Source organism: Spea bombifrons, chromosome 4 (assembly GCF_027358695.1).
Source record: "Spea bombifrons isolate aSpeBom1 chromosome 4, aSpeBom1.2.pri, whole genome shotgun sequence".
Classification (NCBI taxonomy): domain Eukaryota; kingdom Metazoa; phylum Chordata; class Amphibia; order Anura; family Pelobatidae; genus Spea; species Spea bombifrons.
The window spans coordinates 10,436,154-10,451,872 of NC_071090.1; the positions used below are offsets into that span (position 1 = coordinate 10,436,154).

The window sequence follows — 15,719 nt, forward strand, 5'->3', positions numbered from 1 at the left end:
CATGGAGTCTGTCAGTTTCTTGATCTGTTGACGATCAACATTTTGTGCAGCAGCAACCACAGTCTCCCAGACAGTATTCAGAGAGGTGTACTGTTTTTCTTCAGCATAAATCTGCCATTTCAAGTTCTCAATAGGGTTTAGGTCAGGTGAGGAAGGGGGCCCATGTCATTTTTTTTTTGATCTTTAAGGCCTTTACTGGCTAGCCACGCAGTGGAATACTTCAAAGCATGAAGAAAGTGCCTTCTAAAAACTGGCAGTAGGTTTGGGAGTTCAGTTTGAGTCCATCTTCAACGAGCTCATCTTTGATAATACCAGCCCATACCAGTAGGCTAATAGGTTCCTGGTAGCCAGTGGCGAGTCTAGAAACAATATATAGGGGGGGCACACAAGATACCACAGTCAAACTAGGGGGGGGCATTCATAATTTCCAAAAGTAATGTGCTATGGAATTATACTTTTGTTATTGGGCTAAAATAATACTTGATCATTCAACATGGGAAGCCTGAAGCCACAACTGAGTGCGACTAATCCTTGAAATAAATATTATAACACAATAAATAACTTTTCCACTGAATGACTGTCCCCTGAAGTCACTACAACTTCAGGAGGGCATTTTATCTCTGGATAAATATAAATTAAATAATTCCTACTGTAAATTAAGTACCAGGAAACAGATGGCCAAACACACACACCAACACAGGCTCTGTCACACCGACACCCAGACACACACACCAACACAGGCTCTGCCACACAGACACCCACACACATTAGGACAGGCTCTACCACACCCACATCCAAACACACGCACACCAGGACAGGCTCTGACACACTGACATCCAAACACACACCCTAGGACAGGCTCTGTCAAACTGACAACTGAACACACACACACCAGGACAGGCTCTGCCACACCAACACCCAAACACACACCAGGACAGGCTCTGCCACACCAACACCTATAATATACCTATAAAACACATATAAAACCAATAATGACAATAATAATTGTGCACACATCATTGACATCAAACATTATAATAAAAAGTTCCTTTTTGTTCTGTTATATGGAGGAATCTACTGGTATTGGGCTACCATTCAAAACACAGACGAGGGAAAATGTTCTGAATTAACTGGCTTACATAAAAGTCCATAGTATGACTAGTAGTAGTAGTACTATTTACATTGTAGCTTATATGTTTATTTTTAAAAGTACAATACATGTGAAAGTATTATATATGTATAATATGTATACTGTATGTTAGCATTATAAAACATTAAACTTAAATAGTTTAGAATGGCTCACCTGAACAAGATCATTAAAAGCTGAATTTTCTTTTAAACCTTCACTTCCGAGTCCAGAGTCATCAGCATCAATAAGATTTTCTACAGGGACATTTTGATTTGGCTTTAGGAAAGTAAATTCACTTTCACTTGAGTCCAGAGCCACACAAACATTGTATGTGTATGGCAAAGGCAAAGTTCCATTGTTATATTGGGAAAGTACTCTGGGATCTACTTGAGAATATATATTTGACCCAAATTCAGGAGAACGTTTTAACTCTTTGCATTTTGGTATAAGTGTTAACATGATAGTTAAAACAAAAAATAAGGAAATCAGCACCAGAGCAATTACCAGAAACATATGCAAATAAGACTTAGAATCCTCATTATTGTGTTGATTATTGATTGCAGGGGATATCTGCTGAAAATTATTTGTAACAATGAAGCTTAATGTAGCTGTTGCAGAGAAAGAGGGGACTCCATTGTCCTTCACCAGAACCACTAGTTTGTGTTTTAACATATCTTTCTCCTGAAAAGAGCGTGATGTCCTGATTTCACCAGTATGTTGACTGATGCTAAAGTAGGATGGTTCTGATACTTGTGTGAAATGATAAGAGAGCCAAGCATTGTGTCCGGAGTCAGCATCCATAGCAACCACCTTAGTTATTAAAGAACCTTCTTCTGTGGCCAAAGGGACAACTTCAAAAAATGTGGAGCCACTACTTTCTGGTGATGGGTAGAGAATCTTTGGTGCGTTATCATTCTGATCCACAATATGAATTATTAATGTTGCATTACTACTAAGACGTGGGAAGCCACGGTCTGTAGCATTTATCTTGATTTGAAACTCCTTGTGCTGCTCATAATCAAATGACCGCTGAGCATAGATAACTCCAGTTTCTATATTAATGGAAAGGTAAGAGGATACAGAAAAGTCCTCAGTATAGTTATTGGACATTGAATAAATTAGTTTTGCATTGTCTCCAGCATCCAGATCATAGGCCTGTATAGTATATATTGATGCTCCTGGTACGTTGTTTTCCTGGATATATGCATGATAAATAGTTTTTAGAAAAGCTGGTGCGTTGTCATTAATATCTGATACATCCAGTCTGATGATTTTCTTAGTAGTAAGTGGAGGTGATCCTTTATCAGCGGCCAGAATTGTGATGTTGTAACTTGATATTTTCTCTCTATCCAAGGAAGTCGAGATAACAATACTATAGTAGCTTTCTGATGATAGCAAAAGTTCAAATGGTACACTTTCTACAATTTGACAGTCAACTTCTCCATTTTTTCCAGAGTCATGATCATGGACTTCAATTAGGGCTACAACTGTGTCAGGTGCTGAGTCCTCAGGAATAGGGGTAGATAGCATGGCAATAGATATCTCAGGTGCATTGTCATTTTCATCTACTACTTCAATTAATACCTTGGAATGGCCAACAAGACCACCTCCATCCGTTGCTTCTACAAATAGTTCATAATGTTTTGATGTCTCAAAGTCTAAATTCCTATTAGTTCTGATTTCTCCAGTTGTAGGATTCATATTAAATGCATGTGTCTGAAGACCATTTCCAGATGTTTTGCCAAAAGAATATATGACCTGTGCATTGATACCTTCATCTTCATCGGTAGCATTTAAAAAAAGCACAGTAGAGTTGACGAGAGTATTTTCACTCACAATCACTCTGTATACTTCTTGAGTAAATATAGGAAAATTATCATTGGCATCAGAAACAATAATCCTTATAGAAACTGTTCCAGATCGGATGGGGTTTCCTCCATCTAAAGCGGTTAAAATTAATTCATGAATATTTTGTGTCTCGCGATCTAAGGGTTTCTCTAAAATAAGTTCTGGTAATTTACTACCATCAGATCTGATTGTTTCACTTAGTGAAAAATACTGATTATCACCGAGCTTGTAAGTTTGTACAGAATTAATACCAATATCTGGATCCTGTGCATTTTGTAAAATAAACCTTGTTCCAGTTAAACTGAGTTCAATCATTTCTAATTTAATAGTTTCATGAAAAAATCTGGGAGAGTTATCATTAATATCCTGGATTTCTATGTTGATTTTAAACACATTCAAAGGATTTGCAACCACTGCATCAAAGTTAAGGAAGCAGGTAATTGCCATCCCACAGAGTATCTCTCTATCTATCCTATCCTTAACATACAAATTTCCATTTTCTAAATTGACATAAAAATATTTTTCTGAAACACGTGATGTAATATGAAATCTTCTAAATGAGAGCTGCTTAATATCCAACCCAAGATCTTTGGCAATATTTGCTATAACAGAGTCTTTCTTCATTTCTTCAGCTATGGAATAATGAAGCTGACAATAGACAGAATGACAAAGATGATAAAAGAAGAAAAATATTACTTGCCATCTGATTCCCCTGCATTTTCCTGAATCCATTGCTCTTATCTCAGCCATTCTCAGATTCCCAAAACTGTTTCCTTTTAAATGTAGATTATTTCAAATCCAACAGAGAAAAGTAGATGACATTCTAAAAGCACTTTTGCCAGAAAAAAACAGATAAATATCTTGTGTTCTCTATGAGAGAGAAGCCAAAAATGGCTGCATTTCTTTTTCCAGATCTGTAATTTGTGTGTGTTAGTGATGGAAATACCAGTGGATCTCCAGCTCTACATTCTTCACCTTGTTGGTGAACAGCGGCGCTCAGAGGCGTAAATGTGGAACTACATGAACTGATTAAGATTTTTGCCCATTGCGAATATTTAGTCTAAATAAACATAATTTCCAATGAACATTTTCAAAATATCAAAAAAGGAATACATCAAATTAATCATATTTTAAGGCCTATAAACCTAATAATAATTTTAATTATAATCCTGAATTTTCCCCTGAATCCCAAATACAAAACTTATGCAAAATATATATACAGAAATTAAAATGCCAAGTCCAATCATGTATTGTTGCTTTATATCTCAAGACATATTATAGTATAAACTCTGTTTAAAGTATCCAAAATTACTAGAAAATGACTTTTTTACATATCTGGTAATTCAAATTGCTACTTTCAAAAGATTTCACTGTTTTTAAAGACATTTGTAAGTTCAGTATAAATGTTTCCAATAGATTCTCAACTAATGTCAAACAGGACAAAACCTGAGTCGAATTACTGAGCAATATTATTGAATATGGCCAAAGGTGAAAGACAACAGATTCTGTGATGCAGTATGTTTTTATTACTATACTTTCTATCACATTTTTGTTAATGTACGATACTGTATATGACATGTTTACCCCAGCTTTTATCATAAAATGACAAATGAAATCAAGTTTGTGAATAATATTGAACTTTTGGAATGATGACAAGATCCTTAACGCACTTATGTTGAAAAAATATATGGATTGACCAAGAAAAAGAAAAAAAGATCAGTGTCAATGGAATCACAGATCTTTTTTTATTTCATCACTAGAAACCAGGGATACCGGAACTGCATTGTATCCTATGTACAAGGTAAACACTAGGTCGGATTAGCAGGTGGGTAGAGCACAGCGCGGTCTATCAACAAAACCTTACGTGGCCCCGATAGTAGTAGAACTATAGCTTGCAGAAAAGAAGACAGGTTCCAGGAAAGGTGAAATAAGCTGTAATTGAGTGAGTTTGAGTGAGGGAGACATACCCATAAAATAAGCCATAGCAGGATTTCTAAGCATTTGCTCAATATAAGCCATACCCTGAAAATAAGACATAGTGATAGGCGTGGCTATGCAATGAGGCATAGAGGGAGGAGACATAGAAAGTGAAAGTAAAAGTCTCCTCAGTGAAGTGAGGAGCAGGGCGAAGAAGTAAAGCTGTGGCTGCCATTTTACTCAGCACTGTGGGTTTCCCTCCCCCAGCACTGACCAGCAACAGTCTGTGGGTCTCTCTCACCCCCCACAAACACCAGTAAAGCTGTTGCTCCCCAGCACTGACCAGCAACAGTCTGTGGGTCTCTCTCACCCCCCACAAAAACCAGTAAAGCTGCTGCTCCCCAGCACTGACCAGCAACAGTCTGTGGGCAGGGCCGGCCTTTGGGGTGTGCGACCTGTGCGACCGCACAGGGCGCCACACTCCAGGGGGCGCCGCCGCGGAGTCCGCTGCCGCCAGCAGCGTACCCAGCAGGGGGGGGGGGGGCGTTCCGCACCGGGTGCCGCTCATCAGGGAGGCACCCGGCACCCGGCACCCCTCCAGAGACGGACAGTAATATCCGCCGCTGGAGGAGCAGGCTCGCAAGGGAGTGGTATCGGAGGTCTTTATCAGACCTCCGGCTCCCTTGAGTGATTTTAAGCCGGTTCAAGGATCTCCCTTGAACCCGGCTTAAAATCGCTCAAGGGAGCCGGAGGTCTGTTAAAGACCTCCGATATCGCTCCCTTGTGATCTGCGCGGCAACAGCTGCTGTGCGCCGGGGTTTGTTTTCAGATCCCGGCGCACAGCACTGAAGCCGCGCCCACCGCTGTCCGTGCCCTCTGACCCGGAAGAAGACAGAGAGGACAGAAGAACTGAAGAAGGAGCGAAGAGGAGGAAAAGAAGCTGTAAGGAGAAAAGAGGAAAGGTAGGAAAGCATTCAGTGAGAGTGAGAGTGAGAGTGGATTGGTATGTGTGGATTAGTATGTGTGGATTGGTATATGTGTGCATGAGTATATGTGTGGATTGGTGTATATGTGTGGATTGGTATATATGTGTGGATTGGTATATATATGTGTGGATTGGTATATATGTGTGGATTGGTATATATGTGTGGATTGGTATATATGTGTGTGGATTGGTATATGTGTGGATTGGTATATGTGTGGATTAGTGTACGTGTGGATTGGTATACGTGTGGATTAGTATGTGTGGATTAGTATGTGTGGATTGGTATGTGTGTGGATTGGTATATATGTGTGGATTAGTGTATATGTGTGGATTGGTATACGTGTGGATTGGTATACGTGTGGATTGGTATACGTGTGGATTGGTATGTGTGTGGATTGGTATGTGTGTGGATTGGTATACGTGTGGGTCGGTATATGTGTGAATTGGTATACGTGTGGATTGGTATGTGTGTGGATTGGTATATGTGTGGATTAGTATATGTGTGGATTGGTAAGTGTGTGAGAGTGATGGGTGTTATGCTGTACCATTTCCAATGTCTTTTTCATGATCTAATTATGCTCTAAAAGTACATCATAACTCCCATCACTCTATACTGTTCATTACAGTGGCAGAGCTGGGAGGCAGAGGCCTTGCACCCCCACCGCAGGACTCCTGAAAGGTAAGTGAACTTCAGAGAGGGAAAGGGTAGATAGTTAGGAGGGGGTAGATAGGGAGAAGGGAGTGAGGCAGGGGAAAGGGGGTAGATAGGGAGAAGGGAGTGAGAAGGGGTAGATAGGGCAGAAGGGAGTGAGAAGGGGTAGATAGGGCAATCATACTCCTATCATGCCAAGTCTGTGAGTACATCCTGGAATCTGGGTATGCCTGGGCATGATAGGAATGTGATTGCTGTTAATTATATATATATATATATATATATATATATATATATATATATATATCATATTGTTATTTAATTGTTTTGTCCTATTTTGGTGTGTTACTTACTTTAAATAAAAGTGTTAGATTTCTTTATGGTGTGGGGGGGTCATATTCGGTTTTGGCCAGGTAAATGCTGCACTTTCGGTTTCAGTCCAGAATTTGTTTCGGTGCATCCCTACTACTAAGCCAGACAATGAAGTGGTAGGCCTACACCACATCAATGTTTGGCGTAGTATATAGTGATTGGGGTTTTGTTACAAGTTTTTATTCCTTTCTTTTTTTGGGATGGGGGGGCGCCAGAGGAGTAGTCTGCACAGGGCGCCAGAACACCTAAGGCCGGCTCTGTCTGTGGGTCTCTATCACCCCTCACAGACACCAGGGTATAGGGGAAATGCTTCAGCAAGCAGTCTGCTACTGAGCCCAGAGAGATCATCCCAGCTCCACTGTGCAGATTGGACCCAGTTCTCACTGGATCCCTGATAAATAAGCCAGCCCTTACACATCAGCTTTGCTGGCCTATCTCTGCTTTTCCTGAGTATCTGTACCCCCAGACAAGATGAGTATATTTGAATGAATGTAGATTGTTGTACCATACTTAATAAAAATAAGACATCCCCTGAAAATAAGCCATAGTGTGTCTTCCTGAGGAAAAATAAATATAAGACAGTGTCTTATTTTTGGGGAAACACGGTAGTTTCTCTCAGTAGAGGATATGTTTTTATTATTTATTAGATGGTATGAAGGTTAAGTTTTAGTTCCTGTTTGTTGTGTTGTTGTGTTGTCATTATCAACTGACATTGGAAAACTTTCTAAATTACCTGGTTTACATAAAAATCCGTAGCATGGCAAATTTACTATTTACATTGTAGCTTCTATGTTTCTTTTTAAAGTATAACATGCGAAAGTACTATATATCTTAATGCAAAATGTAAAGGTATATTTGTACAAAGGTTTAAAAAATGACTTAAATAGGTTAGAGTAGCTCACCTGTACAAGATCATTAAAAGCTGAATTTTCTTTTAAACCTTCGTTTCCGAGTCCAGAGTCATCAGCATCGATAAGATTTTCTACAGGGACATTTTGATTTGGCTTTAGGAAAGTAAATTCACTTTCACTGGAGTCCAGAGCGACACAAACATTGTATGTGTATGGCAAAGGCAAAGTTCCGTTGTTATATTGGGAAAGTACTCTGGGATCTACTTGAGAATATATATTTGACCCAAATTCAGGAGAACGTTTTAGCTCTTTGCATTTTGGTATAAGTGTTAACATGATAGTTAAAACAAAAAATAAAGAAATCAGCACCAGAGCAATAACCAGAAACATATGCAAATAAGACTTAGAATCCTCATTACTGTTTGGATTATTGATTGTGGGGAATATCTGCTGAAAATTATTTGTAACAATGAAGCTCAATGTAGCTGTTGCAGAGAGAGAGGGGTTTCCATTGTCCTTTACCAGAACCACTAGTTTGTGTTTTAACATATCTTTCTCCTGAAAAGAGTGTGATGTCCTGATTTCACCAGTATGTTGACTGATGCTAAAGAAGGATGGTTCTGATACTTGTGTGAAGTGATAAGAGAGCCAAGCATTGTGTCCGGAGTCAGCATCCATAGCAACCACCTTAGTTATTAAAGAACCTTCTTCTGTGGCCAAAGGGACAACTTCAAAAAATGTGGAGCCACTACTTTCTGGTGATGGGTAGAGAATCTTTGGTGCGTTATCATTCTGATCCACAATATGGATTATTAATGTTGCATTACTACTAAGACGTGGGAAGCCACGGTCTGTAGCATTTATTTTGATTTGAAACTCCTTGTGCTGCTCATAATCAAATGACCGCTGAGCATAGATAACTCCAGTCTCTATGTTAATGGAAAGGTAAGAGGATACAGAAAAGTCCTCAGTATAGTTATTGGACATTGAATAAATTAGTTTTGCATTGTTTCCAGCATCCAGATCATGGGCCTGTATAGTATATATTGATGCTCCTGGTACGTTGTTTTCCAGGATATATGCATGATAAATTGTTTTTAGAAAAACTGGCGGGTTGTCATTAATATCTGATATATCCAGTCTGATGATTTTCTTACTAGTAAGTGGAGGTGATCCTCTATCAGTGGCTAGCATTGTGATGTTGTAACTTGATATTTTCTCTCTATCCAAGGAAGTCGAGATAACAATACTATAGTAGCTTTCTGATGATAGCAAAAGTTCAAATGGTACACTTTCTACAATTCGACAGTCAACCTCTCCATTTTTTCCAGAGTCATGATCATGGACTTCAATTAGGGCTACAACTGTGTCAGGTGCTGAGTCCTCAGGAATAGGGGTAGATAGCATGGCAATAGATATCTCAGGTGCATTGTCATTTTCATCTACTACTTCAATTAACACCTTGGAATGGCCAACACGACCACCGCCATCCTTTGCTTCTACAGATAGTTCATAATGCTTTGATGTCTCAAAGTCTAAATTCCTATTAGTTCTGATTTCTCCAGTTGTAGGATTCATATTAAATGCATGTGTCTGAAGACCATTTCCAGATGTTTTGCCAAAAGAATATGTGATCTGTGCATTGATACCTTCATCTTCATCGGTTGCATTTATAAAAATCACAGTAGAGTTGACGAGAGTATTTTCACTCACAATCACTCTGTATACTTCTTGAGAAAATATAGGAAAATTATCATTGGAATCAGAAACAATAATCTTTATAAGAACTGTTCCAGATTGGATGGGGTTTCCTCCATCTAGAGCAGTTAAAATTAATTCATGAATATGTTGTGTCTCGCGATCTAAGGGTTTCTCTAAAATAAGTTCTGGGAATTTACTACCATCAGATCTGATTGTTTCACTTAGTGAAAAATGCTGATTTTCAACGAGCTTGTAAGTTTGTACAGAATTAATACCAATATCTGGATCCTCTGCATTTTGCAAAATAAACTTTGTTCCAGGAAAACTGAGTTCAATTATTTCTAATTTAATGGTTTCATGAAAAAATCTGGGAGAGTTATCATTAATATCCTGGATTTCTATGTTGATTTTAAACACATTCAAAGGATTTGCAACCACTGCATCAAAGGTAAGGAAGCAGGTAATTGCCGCCCCACAGAGTATCTCTCTATCTATCCTATCCTTAACATACAGATTTCCATTTTCTAAATTGATATAAAAATATTTTTCTGAATCACGTGATGTAATATGAAATCTTCTAAATGACAGCTGCTTAATATCCAACCCAAGATCTTTGGCAATATTTGCTATAACAGAGTCTTTCTTCATTTCTTCAGCTATGGAATAATGAAGCTGACAATAGACAGAATGACAAAGATAAAATAAGAAGAAAAATACTACTTGCCATCTGATTCCCCTGCATTTTCCTGAATCCATGTTTCTTATCCCAGTCATTCTCAATATAACAGATTCCCGAGAACTGTTTCCTTTAAAGTATTTCAAATCCAACAGAGAAAAGTATATGAAATTCTAAATGCACTTTTGCAAGAAAGAAACTGATATATATCTTGTGTTCTCTATGAGAGAGAAGCCAAAAATGGCTGCATTTCTTTTTCCAGATCTGTAATTTGTGTGTGTTAGTGATGGAAATACCAGTGGATCTCCAGCTCTACATTCTTCACCTTGTTGGTGAACAGCGGCGCTCAGAGGCGTAAATGTGGAACTACATGAACTGATTAAGATTTTTGCCCATTGCAAATATGAAGTCTAAATAAACGTAATTTCCAATTACATTTTCAAAATATCAAAAAAGGAATACATCAAATTAATTATATTTTAAGGCCTATAAACATAATAATAATTTTAATTATAATCCTGAAATTTTCCCTGAATCCCAAATACAAAACTTAAAATATATATACAGAATTAAAATGCCAAGTCCAATCATGTATTGTTGCTTTATATCTCAAGACATATTGTAGTATAAACTCTGTTTAAAGTATCCAAAATTACTAGAAAATGACTTTGTTACATATCTGGTAATCTAAATTGCTACTTTCAAAAGATTTCACTGTTTTTAAAGACATTTGCAAGTTCAATATAAATGTTTCCAATATATTGCCACCGTTTCTCCACTAATGTCAAACAGGACAAAACTTGAGTTGAATTACTGAGCAATATTATAGAATATGGCCAAAGGTGAAAGACAACAAATTCTGTGATGCAGTATGTTTTCATTACTACTGCTTTCTATCACATTTTTGTTAATGTACGATACTGTATATAACATGTTTACCCCAGCTTTTATCATAAAATGACAAATGAAATCAAGTTTGTGAATAATCTTGATATTTTTGAATGATGACAAGATCCTTAACACACTTATGTTGAAAAAATATATGGATTGACCAGGACAAAGAAAAAAAGATCAGTGTCAATGGAATCACAGATCTTTTTTTATTTCATCACTAGAAACCAGGGATACCGGAACTGCATTGTATCCTATGTACAAGGTAAATACTAGGTCGGATTAGCAGGTGGGTAGAGCTCAGCGCGGTCTATCAACAAAACCTTACGTGGCCCAGATAGAAGTAGAACTATAGCTTGCAGAAAAGAAGACAGGTTCCAGGAAAGGTGAAGTAAGCTGTAAATGAGTGAGTTTGAGTGAGGGAGACATACCCATAAAATAAGCCGTAGCAGGATTTCTAAGTATTTGCTCCATATAAGCCATACCCGAAAATAAGACATAGTCATAGGCGTGGCTCTGCAGTGAGGCATAGAGGGAGGAGACATAGAAAGTGAAAGTAAAAGTCTCCTCAGTGAAGTGAGGAGCAGGTGGAAGAAATAAAGCTGTGGCTGCCATTTTACTCAGCACTGTGGGTTTCTCTCCCCCAGCACTGACCAGCAACAGTCTGTGGGTCTCTCTCACCTCCCACAAACACCAGTAAAGCTCTTGCTCCCCAGCACTGACCAGCAACAGTCTGTGGGTCTCTCTCACCCCCCACAAAAACCAGTAAAGCTGCTGCTCCCCAGCACTGACCAGCAACAGTCTGTGGGTCTCCATCACCCCTCACAGACACCAGGGGATAGGGGAAATGCTTCATCAAGCAGTCTGCTACTGAGCCCAGAGAGATCATCCCAGCTCCACGGTGCAGAGTGGACCCAGTTCTCACTGGATCCCTGATAAATAAGCCAGCCCTTACACATCAGCTTTGCTGGCCTATCTCTGCTTTTCCTGAGTATCTGTACCCCCAGACAAGATGAGTATATTTGAATGAATGTAGATTGCTGTACCATACTTAATAAAAATAAGACATCCCCTGAAAATAAGCCATAGTGTGTCTTCTTGAGGAAAAATAAATATAAGACAGTGTCTTATTTTCGGGGAAACACGGTAGTTTCTCTCAGTAGAGGATATGTTTTTATTATTTATTAGATGGAATGAAGGTTAAGTTTTAGTTCCTGTTTGTTGTGTTGTTGTGTTGTCATTATCAACTGACATTGGAAAACTTTCTAAATTACCTGGTTTACATAAAAATCCATAGCATGGCAAATTTACTATTTACATTGTAGCTTCTATGTTTCTTTTTAAAAGTATAACATGCGAAAGTACTATATATCTTAATGCAAAATGTAAAGGTATATTTGTACAAAGTTATACAAATGACTTAAATAGGTTAGAGTAGCTCACCTGTACAAGATCATTAAAAGCTGAATTTTCTTTTAAACCTTCGTTTCCGAGTCCAGAGTCATCAGCATCGATAAGATTTTCTACAGGGACATTTTGATTTGGCTTTAGGAAAGTAAATTCACTTTCACTTGAGTCCAGAGCCACACAAACATTGTATGTGTATGGCAAAGGCAAAGTTCCATTGTTATATTGGGAAAGTACTCTGGGATCTACTTGAGAATATATATTTGACCCAAATTCAGGAGAGCGTTTTAGCTCTTTGCATTTTGGTATAAGTGTTAACATGATAGTTAAAACAAAAAATAAGGAAATCAGCACCAGAGCAATTACCAGAAACATATGCAAATAAGACTTAGAATCCTCATTACTGTTTGGATTATTGATTGCGGGGAATATTTGCTGAAAATTATTTGTAACAATGAAGCTCAATGTAGCTGTTGCAGAGAGAGAGGGGTTTCCATTGTCCTTTACCAGAACCACTAGTTTGTGTTTTAACATATCTTTCTCCTGAAAAGAGCGTGATGTCCTGATTTCACCAGTATGTTGACTGATGCTAAAGAAAGATGGTTCTGATACTTGTGTGAAATGATAAGAGAGCCAAGCATTGTGTCCGGAGTCAGCATCCATAGCAACCACCTTAGTTATTAAAGAACCTTCTTCTGTGGCCAAAGGAACAACTTCAAAAAATGTTGAGCCACTACTTTCTGGTGATGGGTAGAGAATCTTTGGTGCGTTATCATTCTGATCCACAATATGGATTATTAATGTTGCATTACTACTAAGACGTGGGAAGCCACGGTCTGTAGCATTTATTTTGATGTGAAACTCCTTGTGCTGCTCATAATCAAATGACCGCTGAGCATAGATAACTCCAGTCTCTATGTTAATGGAAAGGTAAGAGGATACAGAAAAGTCCTCAGTATAGTTATTGGACATTGAATAAATTAGTTTTGCATTGTCTCCAGCATCCAGATCATAGGCCTGTATAGTATATATTGATGCTCCTGGTACATTGTTTTCCAGGATATATGCATGATAAATAGTTTTTAGAAAAGCTGGCGGGTTGTCATTAATATCTGATACATCCAGTCTGATGATTTTCTTACTAGTAAGTGGAGGTGATCCTCTATCAGTGGCTAGAATTGTGATGTTGTAACTTGATATTTTCTCTCTATCCAAGGAAGTTGAGATAACAATACTATAGTAGCTTTCTGATGATAGCAAAAGTTCAAATGGTACACTTTCTACAATTCGACAGTCAACTTCTCCGTTTTTTCCAGAGTCATGATCATGGACTTCAATTAGGGCTACAACTGTGTCAGGTGCTGAATCCTCAGGAATAGGGGTAGATAGCATGGCAATAGATATCTCAGGCGCATTGTCATTTTCATCTACTACTTCAATTAATACCTTGGAATGGCCAACACGACCACCGCCATCCGTTGCTTCTACAGATAGTTCATAATGCTTTGATGTCTCAAAGTCTAAATTCCTATTAGTTCTGATTTCTCCAGTTGTAGGATTCACATTAAATGCACGTGTTGGAAGACCATTTCCAGATGTTTTGCCAAAAGAATATGTGATCTGTGCATTGATACCTTCATCTTCATCGGTTGCATTTATAAAAAGCACAGTAGAGTTGACGAGAGTATTTTCACTCACAATCACTCTGTATACTTCTTGAGAAAATATAGGAAAATTATCATTGGCATCAGAAACAATAATCCTTATAGGAACTGTTCCAGATCGGATGGGGTTTCCTCCATCTAGAGCGGTTAAAATTAATTCCTGAATATGTTGGGTCTCGCGATCTAAGGGTTTCTCTAAAATAAGTTCTGGGAATTTACTACCATCAGATCTGATTGTTTCACTTAGTGAAAAATGCTGATTATCACCAAGCTTGTAATTTTGTACAGAATTAATGCCAATATCTGGATCCTCTGCATTTTGTAAAATAAACCTTGTTCCAGTTAAACTGAGTTCAATTATTTCTAATTTAATGGTTTCATGAAAAAATCTGGGGGAGTTATCATTAATATCCTGGATTTCTATGTTGATTTTAAACACATTCAAAGGATTTGCAACCACTGCATCAAAGGTAAGGAAGCAGGTAATTGCCATCCCACAGAGTATCTCTCTATCTATCCTATCCTTAACATACAAATTTCCATTTTCTAAATTGATATAAAAATATTTTTCTGAAACACGTGATGTAATATGAAATCTTCTAAATGAGAGCTGCTTAATATCCAACCCAAGATCTTTGGCAATATTTGCTATAACAGAGTCTTTCTTCATTTCTTCAGCTATGGAATAATGAAGCTGACAATAGACAGAATGACAAAGATGAAATAAGAAGAAAAATACTACTTGCCATCTGATTCCCCTGCATTTTCCTGAATCCATGGTTCTTATCCCAGTCATTCTCAATATAACAGATTCCCCAGAACTGCTTCCTTTTAAAGTATTTCAAATCCAACAGAGAAAAGTATATGAAATTCTAAATGCACTTTTGCAAGAAAGAAACTGATATATATCTTGTGCTCTCTATGAGAGAGAAGCCAAAAATGGCTGCATTTCTTTTTCCAGATCTGTAATTTGTGTGTGTTAGTGATGGAAATACCAGTGGATCTCAGCTCTACATTCTTCACCTTGTTGGTGAACAGCGGCGCTCAGAGGCGTAAATGTGGAACTACATGAACTGATTAAGATTTTTGCCCATTGCATCTAAATAAACGTAATTTCCAATGAACATTTTCAAAATATCAAAAAAGAAATACATCAAATTAATCATATTTTAAGGCCTATAAACATAATAATTTTAATTATAATCCTGAATTTACCCCTGAATCCCAAATACAAAACTTATACAAAATATATATACAGAAGTTAAAATGCCAAGTCCAATCATGTATTGTTGCTTTATATGTCAAGACATATTATAGTATAAACTCTGTTTAAAGTATCCAAAATTACTAGAAAATGACTTTTTTACCTATCTGGTAATTCAAATTGCTACTTTCAAAAGATTTCACTGTTTTTAAAGACATTTGTAAGTTCAGTATAAATGTTTCCAATAGATTCTCAACTAATGTCAAACAGGACAAAACCAAAACTTGAGTCAAATTACTGAGCAATATTATAGAATATGGCCAAAGGTGAAAGACAACAGATTCTGTGATGCAGTATGTTTTCATTACTATACTTTCTATCACATTTTTGTTAACATACGATACAGTATATAACATGTTTAC

General features: G+C 37.6%; 4 protein-coding genes across 11 annotated transcripts in view; all 4 read right to left on the bottom strand.

Annotated features, from left to right (window-relative positions):
- Nucleotides 1-15,719, bottom strand: part of LOC128492871 (protocadherin gamma-A3-like) — a 258,015-nt gene that overhangs the window by 162,362 nt on the left and 79,934 nt on the right. The gene's annotated exons all lie outside the window — the stretch shown is intronic.
- Nucleotides 995-3,727, bottom strand: LOC128490191 (protocadherin gamma-B1-like). Its single transcript, XM_053461957.1, has one exon. The coding sequence runs from the start codon at nucleotides 3,725-3,727 to the stop codon at nucleotides 1,265-1,267; it is 2,463 nt and encodes an 820-aa protein (XP_053317932.1). The 3' UTR covers nucleotides 995-1,264.
- On the bottom strand, nucleotides 7,677-10,254 carry LOC128490192 (protocadherin gamma-B1-like). The gene has a single exon (XM_053461959.1). The coding sequence runs from the start codon at nucleotides 10,227-10,229 to the stop codon at nucleotides 7,677-7,679; it is 2,553 nt and encodes an 850-aa protein (XP_053317934.1). The 5' UTR covers nucleotides 10,230-10,254.
- Nucleotides 12,212-15,014, bottom strand: LOC128492875 (protocadherin gamma-B1-like). Its single transcript, XM_053465620.1, has one exon. It carries the CDS (start codon nucleotides 14,887-14,889, stop codon nucleotides 12,430-12,432), a length of 2,460 nt encoding a protein of 819 aa, XP_053321595.1. The 5' UTR covers nucleotides 14,890-15,014; the 3' UTR covers nucleotides 12,212-12,429.